Source organism: Manduca sexta, chromosome 9 (genome assembly GCF_014839805.1).
Source record: "Manduca sexta isolate Smith_Timp_Sample1 chromosome 9, JHU_Msex_v1.0, whole genome shotgun sequence".
Taxonomy (NCBI): Eukaryota; Metazoa; Arthropoda; class Insecta; order Lepidoptera; family Sphingidae; genus Manduca; species Manduca sexta.
In genome coordinates this window covers 5,538,725-5,555,982 of record NC_051123.1, presented here as the reverse complement: position 1 = coordinate 5,555,982, position 17,258 = coordinate 5,538,725, and the positions used below count along the sequence as shown (strand labels likewise).

General features: G+C 34.4%; 1 protein-coding gene across 1 annotated transcript; it reads right to left on the bottom strand.

Annotated features, from left to right (window-relative positions):
• Positions 1-4,297: 4,297 nt before the first annotated feature.
• LOC115443304 (aldo-keto reductase AKR2E4) lies at positions 4,298-15,925 on the bottom strand. Its single transcript, XM_030168659.2, has 7 exons — positions 15,809-15,925; positions 9,144-9,239; positions 7,838-8,008; positions 6,765-6,881; positions 6,332-6,499; positions 5,303-5,503; positions 4,298-4,532 (listed from the first exon to the last, which is right to left on the bottom strand). Exons 1-7 carry the CDS (start codon positions 15,848-15,850, stop codon positions 4,344-4,346), a joined length of 984 nt encoding a protein of 327 aa, XP_030024519.2. The 5' UTR covers positions 15,851-15,925; the 3' UTR covers positions 4,298-4,343.
• Between the last annotated feature and the right edge of the window lie 1,333 nt (positions 15,926-17,258).

Sequence of the window (17,258 nt, the reverse complement as noted above, 5' to 3'; positions counted from 1 at the left end):
TGGTTATCTTCAGGTGATGTGAATAGCCTCCAATCGTAGTTACATACTTAGATATTACATAGGGCGCGATGACTAGATCGAGTATGTATCTTTGTTGACTGCATTATTTAGGATTCCGTGCCTCACAAGGAAGCCTTTTAGGATCACTTTGTTGACTGTCTGTCTGTGTCTCAAGACTCTTTTTCTCAAGAACGCGTAGAGGTTTTAAGTAGTAATTAATATCAAATCCTACTCGTTTACGATCCGAGGAGTCGGCCTGGGTAGGTACCACCGCAATGTCTATTACTGCCGCCAATCAGCAGTGTGTAGTCACTGTTGTGTTTGATTTGAACGACATTGTAGCCAGAGTAATTACTGGACATATTAAGACTTAACATCTCATGTCTCAGGATGTCGAGCGCACTGGAATACCAAACAATACTTTGTAATTCAAACTCGACTCGTCATACAAAGCAATAAAAAAAAAAACAATATTTTTGCATATTTCGATTTCACAAGGGAATCATAACCTATAGGGTTGACTCTCAGTTAACCTAGAAACATGAAATTTGGCGAGAAATAATGTCTTACAGCAGATGTAAAGGAAAAAATGTGAAAGTCATAAATATGTACGTATATACTTAGATACCTACAAGTTTGTAAGGAAGCCTCAATGTGCGAGTCCAACTCGCACTTGTTTTTTTTGTAATGTAAATAGATCTTTGACAAAGGATGACTGCATTTTAGTAATATATAGAGAAGTTTGTATGATAAAATGAGTAATATTGTTTTAAGTAGCTCTATAACATGTACCAAATGCATATAGGTATCATTATAGACGAGAAAGAATGTCTGGCAATTTTAGTACCTGCATTGGAATGTAAGTAGGTGTAATAATTCCATGATTGGAATACATTATGCAACTTGGTGCCTCTGTGGCGCAAAACATGGAACTTTTTAGCTACTAACTAACTTTTGTTCGCTATTTCGCCCGCAGAAAAAAAATGTAGATATAAAAGTCCCACTGCAATTCCGAAATACAAAGTAACATTACTTAATTTAACTGCGTAATTAATTTTTCCCATGAAGTTATTTCGCGTCGAATGAAATCCACACTTGCAAACATCATATCAAACTTTGACATTTTTATTACCTATAATTACTAAGATTTGTTTCCTCATGGTAAAACTAGTAAGTTGGTACATAGGAATTATTGGTGTACCAAATTGTTTATCGCAGAAGAAAAATCGAAGTTATTCATATTAAGCAAATAAAAAATCAAACAATTGATCTAGATACCTATTGAATGAATGAATGAATAATGTGTGGGGAATCTCTCCTAATCGAATTTCGGCCACGGCGGCCAATCTCAGCGGAGATCAGCCAGATACGCAGGAGATATAGTGCATCACTTATGCATGTGCGCAATACACAGGTGCACTCTCTGTTCTTTCACTACCATAGTCGGGTGAGACTTACCTATTAATCCAACACAGACCGGTCACAAAAACCTGTTTTTACTCCATAATTCATAGGCGCCTTTATACAATCATGGGATTTTAATCGCAACCCAACAATTGCTACTGCGAAGTATTTTTTCATATGAGAAATGATAACAATATACACATGTATATTGGTATGTGATTGTTTATGCCTATAAGAATAAGTCTTTTTGTAAAATCCTTATTTACAAGCATCGAGTAAACTGCCTTGTAATTTCCTAATTCATTGAATTATTAATTATAATTTAACAAATACTGTATCGTATAAGCACGAACTAAGATTTAGATTTAGATAGTACCAACTACCAAGCCATTAGAATTGGTATTTAAAAAAAATCATATTAATAAAGTGGTTACTAGCCAGCTGGTTTATAACAATACCATATTAAAAAGGCCAGATGGTTTAGCAAGCTGTAATTAACAACGCCTGACTATGTATGAGAGCAAACTTTTAAAGAGATACTTGCTATCTTTCCTTACATAGTAAACTTGTCATAAAATATGACTCCATGCAATAGGGGTGCTCCTTCACACAAAATAGAACTCAAAAGACGAAGAATGACCTAAGGATGCCTCACGAATCCTCTAAACATAACTATACAGGATTTAACTGGGTATTTAGATGATCGGGACCTAGGAATAACTAATTACAGTTAGCACTGAGTGCATCATGACAGTTACTGGATACTTTATTGAGTGCATCATGTAAATTAATTACTGTTAGGTTTTGCTCGCACATCCGCCCACGTAAAAAGTGTTTCTCAGGATAAAATAGAGCTTATATTTTAAGTTAGACCTCTAGCAACATATCGGTGAAAACTGCATTCAATTTGATGGACTAGTTTTTATGTGGTGCGTGTACAAACATAGACAGATAAAAATTCTACAAACTTTTTTTTGGCTTCTGCAGCTTATAAACACCCACCATATTAGTTTTTCTACAAAATCTGTAATGTGCAAACGTCGCTTACAATTTTATTATATGTAAAGATAGGTATTGCAAAGGCCACACAAAGGCTTCGAACAACTCACTGCTCCCTGATAGGTAAAATACGCGTAACAGACGAGCTTGCGGTTTATATAATGGTAAGCTGGTAAGACCTAACGCAGTTCATGGTCATTACCAATGCCAACAGGTCTGCCAAGCCGGTGCCTATCAACTGACATTGCCAGAAGTTTAAATGGCGGATTTGTAGGTAGAATAATTGTAAAAAGTCGTTGAATAAACACATCACGTTTAAATTTCATACACCCACTTTCCGCCGAGTGGTTTCCGTCCAGTTGTGATGGGTGGATCCTATCTCCATATCGGGCACAAATTTCAGACTCATTGCTGATGCTGAGAAGAAAAGCGCAATATCACTTTGCCCGACCTGGAGATCGAACCAGAGCCCTCAGTCAGTTCTACAGTAATACAACTACGCCAGCGAGGTAATCGTACTTTTGGCACTTAGTATTTTTTAAATAAGTTATTATATTAAATATTCTCATGTACCTTGACTTATAATAAGTGCAACTATGTTCGCCTACGTGATGAATAAAGCATTTTATTTTATTTATTTTTTATTGATTTACCTACTTCTTATTATTGGTATTTGTATAGGTAAATAACTATTAGGAAACCTAGTTTTCCCGCTCTTTAAAATCTATAGGATTTGGTCATATTTTTTCTATCTTACGAACAAGAACATAATATCGACGGTTAAAAGGCTAATTGTCTTAAGCGACATTTTTTCTCGATATATTTGAACTACGTTAAATGAACATAAAAAGTGCTGATTTTAAATATGTATGAAACTTAGTACTTATCACAAAAAATGTCGCTTAAATAAATTTCGTCATATTAAATTTTAAAGGCCGAAATATCCATGATTATTAATTATTTTTACGTTTTTCTTTCAACTGCGAGAACTAATCACTAACTAGACGTGAATTTAAATTCTTTACTTGCCAATACTTGTTTAGTTACCCAGATTAAAGGTGAAACAAAATGTATGAAAATGGACCTTGAGGTATCGCCTTAAGTTAATTAGCTTTGCAACCGTCGATATTTAAACCTGCCAGAATAAGTGGCAACCCTAACCATGTTGACGCCCAGCGAGTTGAAGGCCGGTGCGTGAACCCTAAACAAGCGAAGTACTCTCTTGTTTACTTATTTCATTATGGTAATAAAGATTTATACGCAATTGGCGGAGGAAAGTCGTAATTATTTATAGACTCTATGAAATTATATTTTGATTTGTAATATTCAATAGACTTTGTTTTTATTTTATGAAATTTTGGAGTAAATATATATGTATTAAAAATGCAATAGTGTTGTTTAATAATATATGTTGTTGGAATCAGATAAAAGAATTATGCGCTATTTCTCAGTTTATTTTAATTTAGATATCTACGCATGTGAAGCGTCGTTCGTCAATTTTCAATTCTTTACGCTATATAAAGAAGAAATGTCAGTTTTGTTAATTTCTTTCATGTAACAAGTAACATAAAACACAAACAAGCATCAAACCTTAATCCCCAAGAGGTAAACAAAGATGTTATAAGGACAACCGATTTTCGCCAGTGTTCCGTCCCATGATGTGAAAGGGTGCGAGCCTATCGCCGTATCGGGCACAAATCTAGGCTGATACTGCCTACTTTAGTCTCTGCACCACCTAAAGGTTGACTGATAGAAAATGCCACCAGCAATAAGCCTACCTTTATACTCTTCGTATGGAAATTGTAATAAATAAGTATACAATGGTAAAAAAACCCAATATCACTGCTTAACTCAGGATATAAGCCGACAATTTTGACAAAATATAAACAACAACTTATTTTTCAACTTATATTAATCAGCACATAACATACAAAATATTTTTAATCCCTCTCGAAAGGATAGTTGGGGTAATCCTTCCAGTCAGTAGGGTTCACCACTCGAATGTTCTTGTTAAATCTGCTGATCGTAGCGACTTCGTTATCTGACAATTGGAAGTCGAAAACGTCGATGTTCTGCGCAATTCTGCCTTTGTTTGTCGACTTCGGGATGGGGATAAGTCCTCTTTCGATCTAAAAAAGATAAAATAATATGATATTTTTAAATGTGCGTGATATTTCAATTTTAGATTTGGTTTTGATGTATCCTAAAGCGACAGCCAGGACGCCTTTCTACAATCGTATAAGCTTATAGAAAATAATTGAGAACAAAGAAGAATCCAGGTTTCAAAGTGAGGGAGGGGTCATATAGTCGATGTGTAGTCATTCGTGTGTTTTTACTATCTTACAAAATAATATTTATTTTAATAACAATATATCGATCATAGTCATTAAATAATAATCAGTAGTCACCTAGACACCGACGGGGGGGGGGACCCAATTCAACCCCCCCCCCCCCGTCAGTCGCTAAGATGCGTCATTGCTATAAATTTATTTTTTTACCCTTAGCGTTAACGATTCTAGAAAGGAGTCATGATTACCCTTATGTTATAATTTTATCCGTAGACCTTATTACATTAGCTTTACACAGCATAATTTTATAACAACAATGGGAGTAATTTCTTAATTCAAGGGCGTAACAAACAAAATATTTTTAATCCCTCTCGAAAAGATAGTTGGGGTAATCCTTCCAGTCTGTTGGAAATGTTCTCGAATGAACTCGAAAGTTTTTGTTGAAATTGCTGATGGTAGCGACTTTGTACTTTAACAATTGGAAATCAAAAACATCGATGTTCTGCGCAATTGTGCCTTTAAGAAGACCAAGTAAGAAATAAAATTAATGTCTAAAAACTGACTCAATTAGAAATTTATTATTTAAATCATCAATAATCAAGAAAACTTACCAAATATCTTAAAACGATTTGCTCAACAGTTTTCCCGTACTTATTCGCAAGTGCGACCAGGGTGGGGTCGTCTACACCCGGAGGGGGAGCCTGGGAGCCTTTCCTGGACACCACGAATCCAAACGGACTGTATGCCATCACAGCGATGCCCAGATTTTGACAGTGAGTCACTAGTGGCTCTTGAGTCATAGTTGGGTTCACCTGGAAAAAGTATTGGTATTTTGGAATCAGCGTAACACGGTACATGATTAACAAGGAAAGAGAAATATACGGTAAAAAAATATAATATAATATTTAGTGTACCTAATTTGTAAATATTTACTAGCTTATACAAGTTGAAAATAAAAATTAAATAAAATCTATTTGACGACAATATTTTGATACACACGTAATTCAACGACAACCTCGTTTCGTCATTCAAAGAAATTATTAAAAAATATATATTACAAAGTTTAAAGTTAACAATAATTTAATTTATTTGCACGCTTTTGATACTACAATGTTTAAAACGATCTTAATGCTGAAGGCATTATATTCCAATCACGGAAGTGGTGCAAAGATAAAACAATGTAAGCAGGTGTGTGTAATAATAGGATAAAGAGAGGATGAGACATCAACCATTAAGGCTAATAATGCTGGAATTTTACAAATATATTGAAAATAATCCCTACACTAGGCAAGCCTGTATCATAGTGAGTAGTCAAGTCAATAATCAACACATTGTGATGGTTGCAAAACTGGCAGCAAGATGGGTTATCCAGTGCCGGATTTAAATTTTTTATGAGTGTGTGCCACTTTATTTCCGCCGCCCCATGTAGGTAGGGTTATATATGTATGTAAGTTTCTAAAATACTTAATAATTTTCCATTTGTTTGTAATATGGAAGGTACTAAAGTTAAATAAACGAATGATTAATTAAATCGAGTGAGCGTCCTCTGAAATCTGCCGCCACTAAGAGGCTGACGCTGGGTGCCGGTGTTATTCTTGGTTAGAAATCTACGAGCTATTCATAATACCAAGTATTAATACCTCAAACTGGTTAACAGCAGGTCTGACGCCGCTGCTCTCAACGAGTCGACTAATCTGGGTGATGTTGAAGTTGGACACCCCGATGGACCTGGCCAGGCCCAGATCCCTGGCTTCCTGCATGCCCTGCCAGGTTTCCAGGTGATCGATATTGTCGGGGGAACCGTCGGCCTAAAAACAGGGGAAATGTTAGTATAGGATCGTAAAAATTATAATTGTTCATGCCGCTTAACCTTTGGAAAAACGGTTAAGATTTTTCAATTACATGTTCAAAAAGGTAATGATAAGTTTCATTGTAAGGAAATTTGATTTTTAATTGTGCAAAAAAACTTTAATCCTTTTTAAAAGCCTTTAATCTACATGACGTTCGTCTAAGTAATTCAATATTCTGCAATCTCCAAAATCTTTGTAATTTTTTATTAATTCAAATTCTTACCTTCTCGGAGATAGGGAAGTGTATCAAGTAGAGATCAACGTAGTCTAATCCAAGACGACGCAGCGACTCCCTCAGCGCTGGCACCACATCTTGACGAGCGTGTTTATCGTTCCACAACTGGAAAATACAAAAAAAGTTGTATAAGATGCCACTTGACTCTGCTATCAACCAGTTTCATCATGAACTGTAGAAATAAAAGTAAGCTATAAGAGTTGCCACAACACAAACATCGCTCAACTAAAAGCAATAAGAGTTGGCACAACACAAACGTCTCAAAAGTAAAAGCCATAAGAGTTGGCACAACACAAATTTCACTAAAGTAAAAGCCATAAGCGTTACCACAACACAAACACCATAGACTCGGCAAAATTAAAATGAAAGTACTGGTACTGTCAATGAATAATGTGTGATTAATCTAGTGTAAGTGTAAGTTACTCCATAACTCTGCGGTTATAAGGATGTAGATTCGATACCCAGATCGAATAATCAAAATTTGTGGTTTTCGATACGACATAAATAGATTGATACATTGGAATCAGAACGCTCTATAGGTATGTATAGTCCGTCATATGTTTCTGTATGAACGCTTATATCTATTTCAAATACTGAGTAGTAGAGTCTGGCTAAGATCAACATTCATCATCATAACATCATCATCATCATCAGCCGCAGGGTGTCCACTACTGAACATGGGCCTTCCCCAAAGATTTCCAGATCGCCCCACTGGAGGCGGCCCACACTCAGCGACATCCTGCGACTTTCTGAGATCAATATTATTTAATCAAATTGATGATATTCATCTAACGTAAACATTATGTTAAAATAATATTCTACATAACTCTGTAATAGTTGTGGATTTCCTCATTTAGCAGTCTATACTTTTTATGCGGTAGTAGTACTTTAACTTTTACTCACTTTATTTTGTATAATTTTTACATCTACCCCGTTTTAGTTTTCTGTGTACACATATTTTTGGAATACAATACAGATTAAAACTGCATAATTTTATGTATATTTTTGTAGCAGTTGTAATCTGTTTTGTGTATTATAAAATAATTAAAAATATATATTACCTTAGTAGTAACGAACAGTTGGTCTCTTGTGACTATGCCCTTTTTAATGGCTTCAGCTATGCCTAATCCGACTTGTTCTTCATCCCCATAGATGGCAGCAGTGTCTATGTGCCGATAACCTTCTTCAATAGCCCAGAATACTGCTTGGCGGACTTGGTCTAAGGTTTCAGACTGGAAATAAGGAATAAAATTAAATATAAATTAGTATTTAAATTTAAAACGATTATAAATATTTGTTACTATATAATAAATACGAATGAAATATTTCTTAAAATATTACTTTAACTTTAAAACACTCTGACAATCTAATAATTAAAAATTATCAATAAACTGATAAAAAAAAACAAAATACCGTTGATACCGTTTAAAAACATTCTAGCACTCGTTTATAATTGCTTTATGGTCAAATCAAAGATGGCGTCTTGGCTGTCATAGAATTTCCTAAATATCACTAAAAGCCAGACAAAAAACAATTTACGCATACATTTAATCATTTCCATTATAAGCACATTTAATTTTAATTCTTTGCAGTTTATTAGAAATCTTATATGGAAATTCAAATATTAACTAAAGATTACCTCGTTTAGAATTGATATGTAAATATATTTAGTAAAAATATATTTCGAAAGGTTCTCAGTTTCTGTTACGAATTAGTTAAGTTCAAAGCCATGCCAACCAGAGCGTGTATTTTTTATTTATTTCGCAATATATAGGTAACCTTTAGAAATAGATAAATATTTAATATTTTTTGTGTTCATAAAATCATATTTTCAAATATTACGTTAGGTCAGGGATTTTAATATTAATTAATATATTTTTTAACATGTAGCATATATACCAACTAGCCAATCTTTTAAACTGCTCGATTTTACCGCAAAAGTGAAAGCAAAACAAATATAAATGTATCGAAATTCGAACATAACTTGTTAGGACACAAATTAAAATGAGATAATATAATTCGAATAGGTTATTGTGCAATAAATTTAAATAAAGTCAACAAACATAACCACAAAACTCGATAAGAAACATAACCTCAAATTATTTGTTATTTGTTAGTCGGAACTTAACTTGTGTGCACAAATAATAATATCCCTATAAGTATGTAATACGGCGCAATTTCCATTGTTAAACGTGTAGGGAAAGTAAAGCTGGCCTACGTAAGTATCGCGTTCCAGGATCACCCCGTGTATATCCAGATTGGTACAAGCCGGCATAATTATTTCGACTGGCGAAGGATAATCATCTATTAATCGACATAATGGAATGGAACAATGTAGTTAATTTGCTGCGTTAAAGACAAACTCACCTCTTTTATAGTGCCTCTACCGGTACCCAAAGCGAGTATTGGGATGTTGTAACCATCGTTGAGCTGGATGCAGGGCGCCAACCCAGCCATCGCGAACTGAAAGTGAAATGTACTGTAAACCACATTTATAAACGATTGATCGCCCTGACACGGTGTCGGGGACAATCAATAATAAACTTTATGCTGTTGCAAAAAAGTATAATGAAGGTAAGTGTGTTGAGAAATTATTCAATATTCATACAAAAGCAGACGCGTATATCAACAAAAGGTTTAGAAGAAAAGCAACTTGTTTAATGTATATCCACACTTAACCTATTTATGAATAAATGGTAAGTCGATAGCACTATCAGGCATAAGTACCACATCTAATCAGAAAAACTGCTGACAAGAAGTTCAATAATCATGTTACACACCATGCATCTATTGTTTATACAAAATACCTAATGATTTCGATTCCAGTTGGGTACGCATTCGTTTTGCTGATGGTAGGATATATTTTTGATCAGCCCGGATGGCACCCAAAGCACACTAGTTGTTAAACCATAGGGGCTCACTTAAGTGTGTCGCGTTCCGGGATCAACCTATATATATATCCAATTCAAAAAGGCCGGCATAATAGTGTTGTCCAACCACCACACACAAAGTGTTAAAACCCGCTATAGTGGCCCCCTGAAGTGTGTCACATTCCGGGATCAACCTATGTATATACAATTCAAAAATGCCGACATAATTGCGTTGACTGGCGACGGGTATCTCGTCAGTCGACATTCTACATAAACCCCACACCGTTTACCATCAGGTGCAGAGAGCTCATTTTACTCTGCACGTAAAAAAACTTCTTTGACCGTTCTTTCGGCAATCTAACTACAATCAATCGCAAACAGGTCATTCTGCATAAACATTCCATTCCAAACTATACATACTTATATCGTGCGGCCTATCTAACGCTCTACTTTGCTCTGCTCTAATCACCATAAACCATTGCCACTCCTCCACTGCTGAACCTAGGCTTCCACTGATCATTTGCAGACCGACTTGTTAGGAGTGGACTGCATCAAGCGATATAACTACCATTATTATACAAGACACCTTTTGTCTTACGATAATATCAGAATAGCAATTATTCATTTGGACCCGTTTTATAAATAAATCATAAAGCATCATAATAACCAACAAGTAATACAGAATACATTGTTGATAACGCGTTTAAAATAATATGGTGCAACTACATATTAATAGTTTATTTTTATAGGTACGTGCGCGGCTAAGTGACCCCTCTGCACCGGATGGTAAGTGAAGTGTGATCCAATTGAATGGCGACTGATTACCCTTCGACAATAGTCAAAACTATGCCGGCCTGTTGGAACCGGATACAACGATTACGAATTGATCGGAACTTAAATTGAACTATCAGGGTAAAAGACACCAGTGTTACTATAATTTGGTTATTAAGAATTCAGTATACACGGTCGTTAAATGCATAATTCAATACACATCACGTCTTTACACCCGAAGGGGTAGGCAAGGGTGCAACCCTGGTACCCTCTTTTCGGCTGTGTTCGTTCCATAGTATGATAGGGGACAGGCCTATACAATTCAATAAATTCCAAAATATGATCAAATATAACGTCATAGTCAATCATTTCCGAAATACTTTTGCCCTTCAAGATGCTGTTAGTTGTTATCCTTTGCTTCGTCGTAGCTCGGTAAAAAGTGCACTTAAATTTATAATGTCGGAGATAAATGACCTTCAGACCAAAACTTAAAATAGACTAATAACCTATTAAAGTCACGTTTTGGGTTTTACTTGCCGTCAGTCGTTCGGCATATCTAAGGCAATCCATAAAAATCTGACCTTATTTAACATAGATATTTAGAATGTAGCATCAGTTCATCAGTCCATGTTTGTATTCAGATACACTCCACATTTGATGAAAATGACCTACTTCATTAAATGCATTGCATTAAATGGTAGGATTTAGTTTATATTCGCCTGATAGCGACCACCGTACACAAGGTGGTAAGACCCGCCGTACAAAATAAAATACGCTTTCATATTAATTACACACACTTGCTTTTTATCACGAATGAATGTAGAGATGAATGTAGTGCACATACTTTTCACCGCTTCTATTAGGCCCCTGAGGTGATACGGATATATTTATTTCTAAAATATAATAATTATTCTTCTTTATCAATCGGCAACGACTTTAGGAATATGTACTACATCTAAGAAGCAAAAAACTGCCTCGGAGCCGAATAGGTTAATCAATAATTAATATTTATTTGTAAATCTGCATTATATTTCCATTGGTAGCCAGAAAATACTGGAGGTATTTTATATAAGACGGCAATCCAATGCAAAAGTTAATATAAAAATATAAGCTTCCACACTCAACATAATTGTTTATTGTGTAAGTTAAACATTATATTTTAAAAAATATGAATACGAAATATTACGCTCTGCTTTGAACAATACTTAACAAAAAAAAAACACGCGTCAGTTATTATAATATAAAACTAATTTCTACATAAAAGTTAACTTCAGATTTAAATATAAAGTAGGTCATGGTCTTAGCAATAAAATATTATAATATAAACATATAACAATACGTTTTAATGATGAAACGTTAAAAAGATTCGTCACAGAAATAAACTTGAATTTTATTTATTATTAGATGTTTATGGAAACGAATTAAACTAATTACTAGGAAATTAAAGGCACTAAAAAGCAGCAGTGAACTTAATATGACGATGATGGATTAAGAAAAACAATAAATATGTTCATTAGACAGGCTTCTGAAGTGTCTTATTACTATACCAAAAGTAAAAGATATAGGTGCAAATCTGTAGACATGGTCATAGTCTTATACAAATAGTTGTCCAACTAACAATAGGGTAGTTGACTACTTTGTTTAACCCATTTATCAAAAATGAATGTCATCCACCATCTAACAGAAAAAGAATTATCAAAATCCACGCAATAATGAATAAGTTGTAAAGCTTTGCAATTTGGTGGAGGGTGTAGCTATCAAATAACAGTAAAAGCAAACTGTGACGTCACCGAGTGCAACCGACCATAACGCTACGTGCGCGAGACAGAGAGCGCGATAACCTCACCACGTCCCGACTTTTGCTCACAACAATATTTCAAATATGAAATAACTAATTTATTTTTTATTATGAAACTGGTCTCACAGAAAAAAAAATTGTTTTATTTTGGTACATATAAAATAATACATAAAACCAAACATAGGAATGTACCCTATAAAAAGCAGATTTCATATCACTCTCAAAGGTTGAAGTAGCAAACACATTATTTTCTCCATCTGCACTTATACCATTCCAGTGTAGAGTCGTAACAATACAGTTTTTCAAGCATGTTGAAAAAACTTGGCATATTTTTTACTTGGCATCTGACGTCAACTCCCTCAGATGGTTCAGACCCCAGACCAATCGTGTTATTCGAGGAAATCAGTTAACACTGAAGGCGCCTTCTGACGTCGTTTTTTGTAGTTATTAACATATAAAATGCGTTAAAATAATTGCTGTTTTTTCTTGTTTTACAATGTTAAGCATTTTTACGGTGATTCAATAATTATTATGACGCATGCGTAATACGTAAAAAAACTACAATTATTGTTCTAATATTATGCAACACGTAAGTACATAGGTACTTCATCAACAGTGTTGATGAAGTTTTGTAGAGTTGAGCCTATGCTCAAGTTTTGTAGAGTTGAGCATAGGCTCAACTCTACAAAACTTCATCAACACTGTTTATTTGATTTATATTTAATTTATTAACAGATATTTTAGTAAACGTCTGCATCCAGCATTTCTTGAACTTAAGAAAGAATTCCTGACCGAAAAATCTGATAATTCATGATCTGATATTTCATAAAATATTTAAAATTTACAACTCAAACCTTTCACATCTAGTCAGAGAAAAACATCAGAGATAATTATAATCGGTGGATATATCGCTCCCTACCCTTTACACCGCGGATGTAATCCAAGTAAGGGTCAGTTAAAATATCGCAACTGAGTTACGAGAGCGAAATGTGAAGTAATGTAAGGCGCGGTCACTGCACGGGTTATAAAAACTCTACATGTCTAGTAAAACTTGTATAAGTTGTTCATTGAAGTACTTCGAACCATGCTTTAGAACCGAGGATCCCAAACTTTTTTTCTCATATACTACTTTCGAATTTTTACGGGTTCTAAGTGGATACCCTGTAGCTAAATTTATACCATATTCCACAGAATATGCAAGTTATTACATGTAACAGTCACTGAGCTTTTTAAAATATTGTCTGCGTCCATTGATAAATGAAGTCAAGCCAACATATTAGTTCTTTACTATCAAAGAAGATAAATTTTCGTGGACTCCCGCTTACAAATTATGAACCCCCATTTTTTGACCACGCCAACGTAAACCTCGGTCGAGTCTCCCGTAGACCCCTGGGGCCACCTGGACCGCTTTGAGAATCAATGCTTTAAAATATGCAAGCCAAGTCGAGAATGCCTTTTTTATCCATTTAACGTAAAGTAATTGCGAAGACATGTCGCTGGCTCAGTATTACTAGGTTCTATGTTATTTTTAATGCGCAAATTGAATTATATCGCATCGTTATAAGATTTTCTCAGTGACAGTTTCCAATAATCCCGAAAGATAAATAAAGAAGGCAACATGAATAATGGTCTTTTCGAATTTCTACCAACATGAAAATTTTAAATCCCCTTTTTCTAACTTAAATAAAAAATAACTAAGGCCTTGTTACAGTAAGACAATGATTTGTTATAGTTAAACAATAAATAAGGTAATATATTTTATTTAACCCGACACTAAGTATGCTAAGTATAATGATTTCTTAAATTTATGCGAATGTTAGATATTAAAATAAAACTATTTTATGGATTTTATAGCGGTTTTTAGCAAGATGATTTTGTTTTCTAACATAAATAAATTTAACATAGGACCTTGTAGTATTAAGCCAGCGTATGTAGACGTTTTAATTAGCGGACGTGAGCAAACTTTAAATTAAATCAATTGACATATAAAAATGTAACAGCGGATACGAATAGTTAAGTAAACTAATATTGACCAGATTAATTGGTGCCCATTCGGCATTCACTAATATCATGTGTGGACATATTAAATTTGACACAGTTTGCTCTAATAAATATATTGCATGTTATCACTACATACTGACGCCTTTTATCAAAAGCATAATAAGACAACATTTCATGTCTCATGATGGCGAGCGCAGTTGAATACCAAACAATACTTTGTAATTCAAGGTGTTGGATGTTTTTCTACTGTTTATAGGCGATCGTATCGCTTACCATCAGGCGCACGGCAAGCTCGTCTTGACGTTTAAAGCAATAAAAATAGGCATAGACAGAGGCCAAGTAATAATCATTGTTTTTTTATGTAATGTAAGAAAAAACCGCAATAAAATCTTAAAAAATAGTTTCATTTATAAGTCTAGTCATTAGCCAAACTTATTTTTCGGTCCGTGATGTGCTACGAATCTAGCCTTTACAAGCACAAATTCCAAATATAAGCAACGTAGGTATGTTTTAGAATTTTAAAATTCTAAGTATTTAACCCATAAATGAAAATAAACATTGTCGTTTAACTTCGCCTTCTGCGTACAAAGCGGGCAAGGATAGAAGAAATATAGGACCAAAAGTATTATAAAAGAGATATAGTGCATCTGCAATGTTAAGAAAATACTTACAACTTTCGAATGCTGAATAAATAATTTCCAATTTAATAAGGGGTAACTGGTCGTTCGTCATCAAAATTATTTCGAATAAATAACTTTGCAACTTAGGTTTTATTTATGTTAGATCTTGAAAATACCTAATTTACAGTTTTTTGTATACCTCTTGACTCTCAACGTTGCTCACTCAGACTGCACCGACTTGCGAAAAATTTGGCAAGAAATCCGAAAAATAATGTTATTTGCGTTTTTATACCTTGTTATATTTTCATCTATTTGTTTGTGTGTGTTTTTTTATTTCTATTTGTATAAAAAAAATTACATCTCTATATTTTGTTTGAAAATGAATGTGTCATGGTATTGTGCGAATAAATATTTTTGTATTATTTCAACTTTGATATTGTTTCGATTGCCAAAGGTATACGTCCGATAAAAGGTATTTAATGGTTAACAAATATCCGTAAGTTTGATGTGTCATTGTTGATTGTGTGTAACCCACATGATTCAGTGTAGCAAAAAATAAATTATGCAAAATAAGTAATAACACGGGCAGCGCTATTAAAATCGTAAAGAGTTTTTTACACTCGATTACATACGTATTATGTCCATTAAGTTTTATTATAGTTCTCAATTTTAGCAGCTTTATTAGTGTTTTTAACATGTAAATTACTTCGAATTTACTGAAAAAAAATATAATAACTCTTTTAAACAGAACAATTATAAAAACAAATAAAAATTAGTTCATAAAAATACTAGACAATTACCACAAAACAATAATTATCTATATCGCACGTAAGCATATTAAAAAAACAAGTTCCTCTCTCAAAAAAAAACCTATCACAAGCAAATAAAAAACGTAATGACGTGTCATAAAGCATAAAATAAAGTGATATCATAAAAGTAATTGATATAATGTAACTAAAGGTAGGTACTCACGGCAATTAAATTAAAAACAAACAGTCCTCGCAGCGTGTTCATCTTGTTCTAACGTCTCGATCGGACTGGCGGAACGACGACACAATACAAGTTTATATGTTAGATAACATAGCTTAAAGAACGACCGGTTGTACGACCGAGCCGTACTATTTGACAAAAAGTCACTTTATCTCATTGACCTGCCACTTTCAATAAATATTTCGTATCGCTTTTTTACTGCTATGAATGACGAGACGAGCTTGACATTCGGCTGATGGTAAGCGATATGACCGCCCATTAACAGTAGAAACGTCAACACCTTGAATTACAAATAATTGTTAGGTATTCGACTGCGCTCGCCATTCTAAGACATGATACTGGCTACAGTGACCTTCAAACCGGAACACAACAGCGAGTACACTGTTGTTTGGTGGCAGAAATAATCATTACAGTGGTACCTACCCAGGCGGACTCTGACATATGGGAGACCTACCACCATTTCTGACTGCCTCGGTGGCGTAGTGACTGCCTAGCGTAATTGTCCGGTACAATAGCGCTCTGAGGTCCTGGGTTCGAATCCCGGGTCGGGCAAAGTGATATTTGGGTTTTTCTGCTCTGTATCAGCCCGGAGTCTGGAATTTGTGCCCGATATGGCGATAGGCTCGCCCACTATCACATCATGGGACGGAATATACTTGGCGAAAAGTGGGTGCCCTAGTTGCGCCTCTGCATACCCCTTCGGGGATAAAATGCGTGATGTTATTTATGTATGTACCACCATTTCGCTTTATCAAATTCATCGCGAAAATGGACCAGTCATAACAAAGTTTTTAGATATGCTTATAAATGATATTCTGTTTGGTTCATTCTCGGGATCGAAGATAAAGATCGGGATCGTTTATTGAAATCGTCTTAATTTTCTGATATTAATAAATGAGACATAACTCGCGTGTGATAGAGTCGCAAGTTATCTGGTAATACTAGTAGACAATACAGTACTTAAAGCAGGTCAACACAATGGTAGCAATTTAGTCACTGTTGGAAACACTCATAGTCAAAAAACATGATGTATTACTACTTGGATTCATGAGGAAAGAAACCTTAACAATTTTAGTTTTACATCCAACCTCAAGATGTAATCGTTAATTTAGACACGAAGACAAACGTTTCAACACCTTGACAGGTCGTTAAAGAACCCGAGGCAGATTGTTTTTAGAAGAAACAAAATGAGCAACTCATAATTATATCTTGTTATCCTTGAATGTTTTTAAATTAAACATGGATATAAATTCAGTAATCTATAGTAATATATAAAACTAGAGTTTATTTGTTTGAATGAGCTAATCTCACGATTACTAAACCTATTTAATTTTTTTTTCACTGACAAGAAGTTACATTACTCTGAGATTTACTTTTTATCCTGAAAACAAATTTTTCACAGGGGCAGAGCCGGAGGCAAAAGTTAGCGAAA

Bases quoted from the DNA above. Each gene is read 5' to 3' on its own strand.
- LOC115443304 (XM_030168659.2), bottom strand. From the start codon at position 15,850: ATGAACACGCTGCGAGGACTGTTTGTTTTTAATTTAATTGCC. The intron at 6,882-7,837 runs GTAATATATATT...TGTATTTTCCAG, and splicing joins AACTGTTCGTTACTACTAAG to TTGTGGAACGATAAACACGC. The intron at 5,504-6,331 runs GTATTAATACTT...TACTTTTTCCAG, and splicing joins CTGCTGTTAACCAGTTTGAG to GTGAACCCAACTATGACTCA.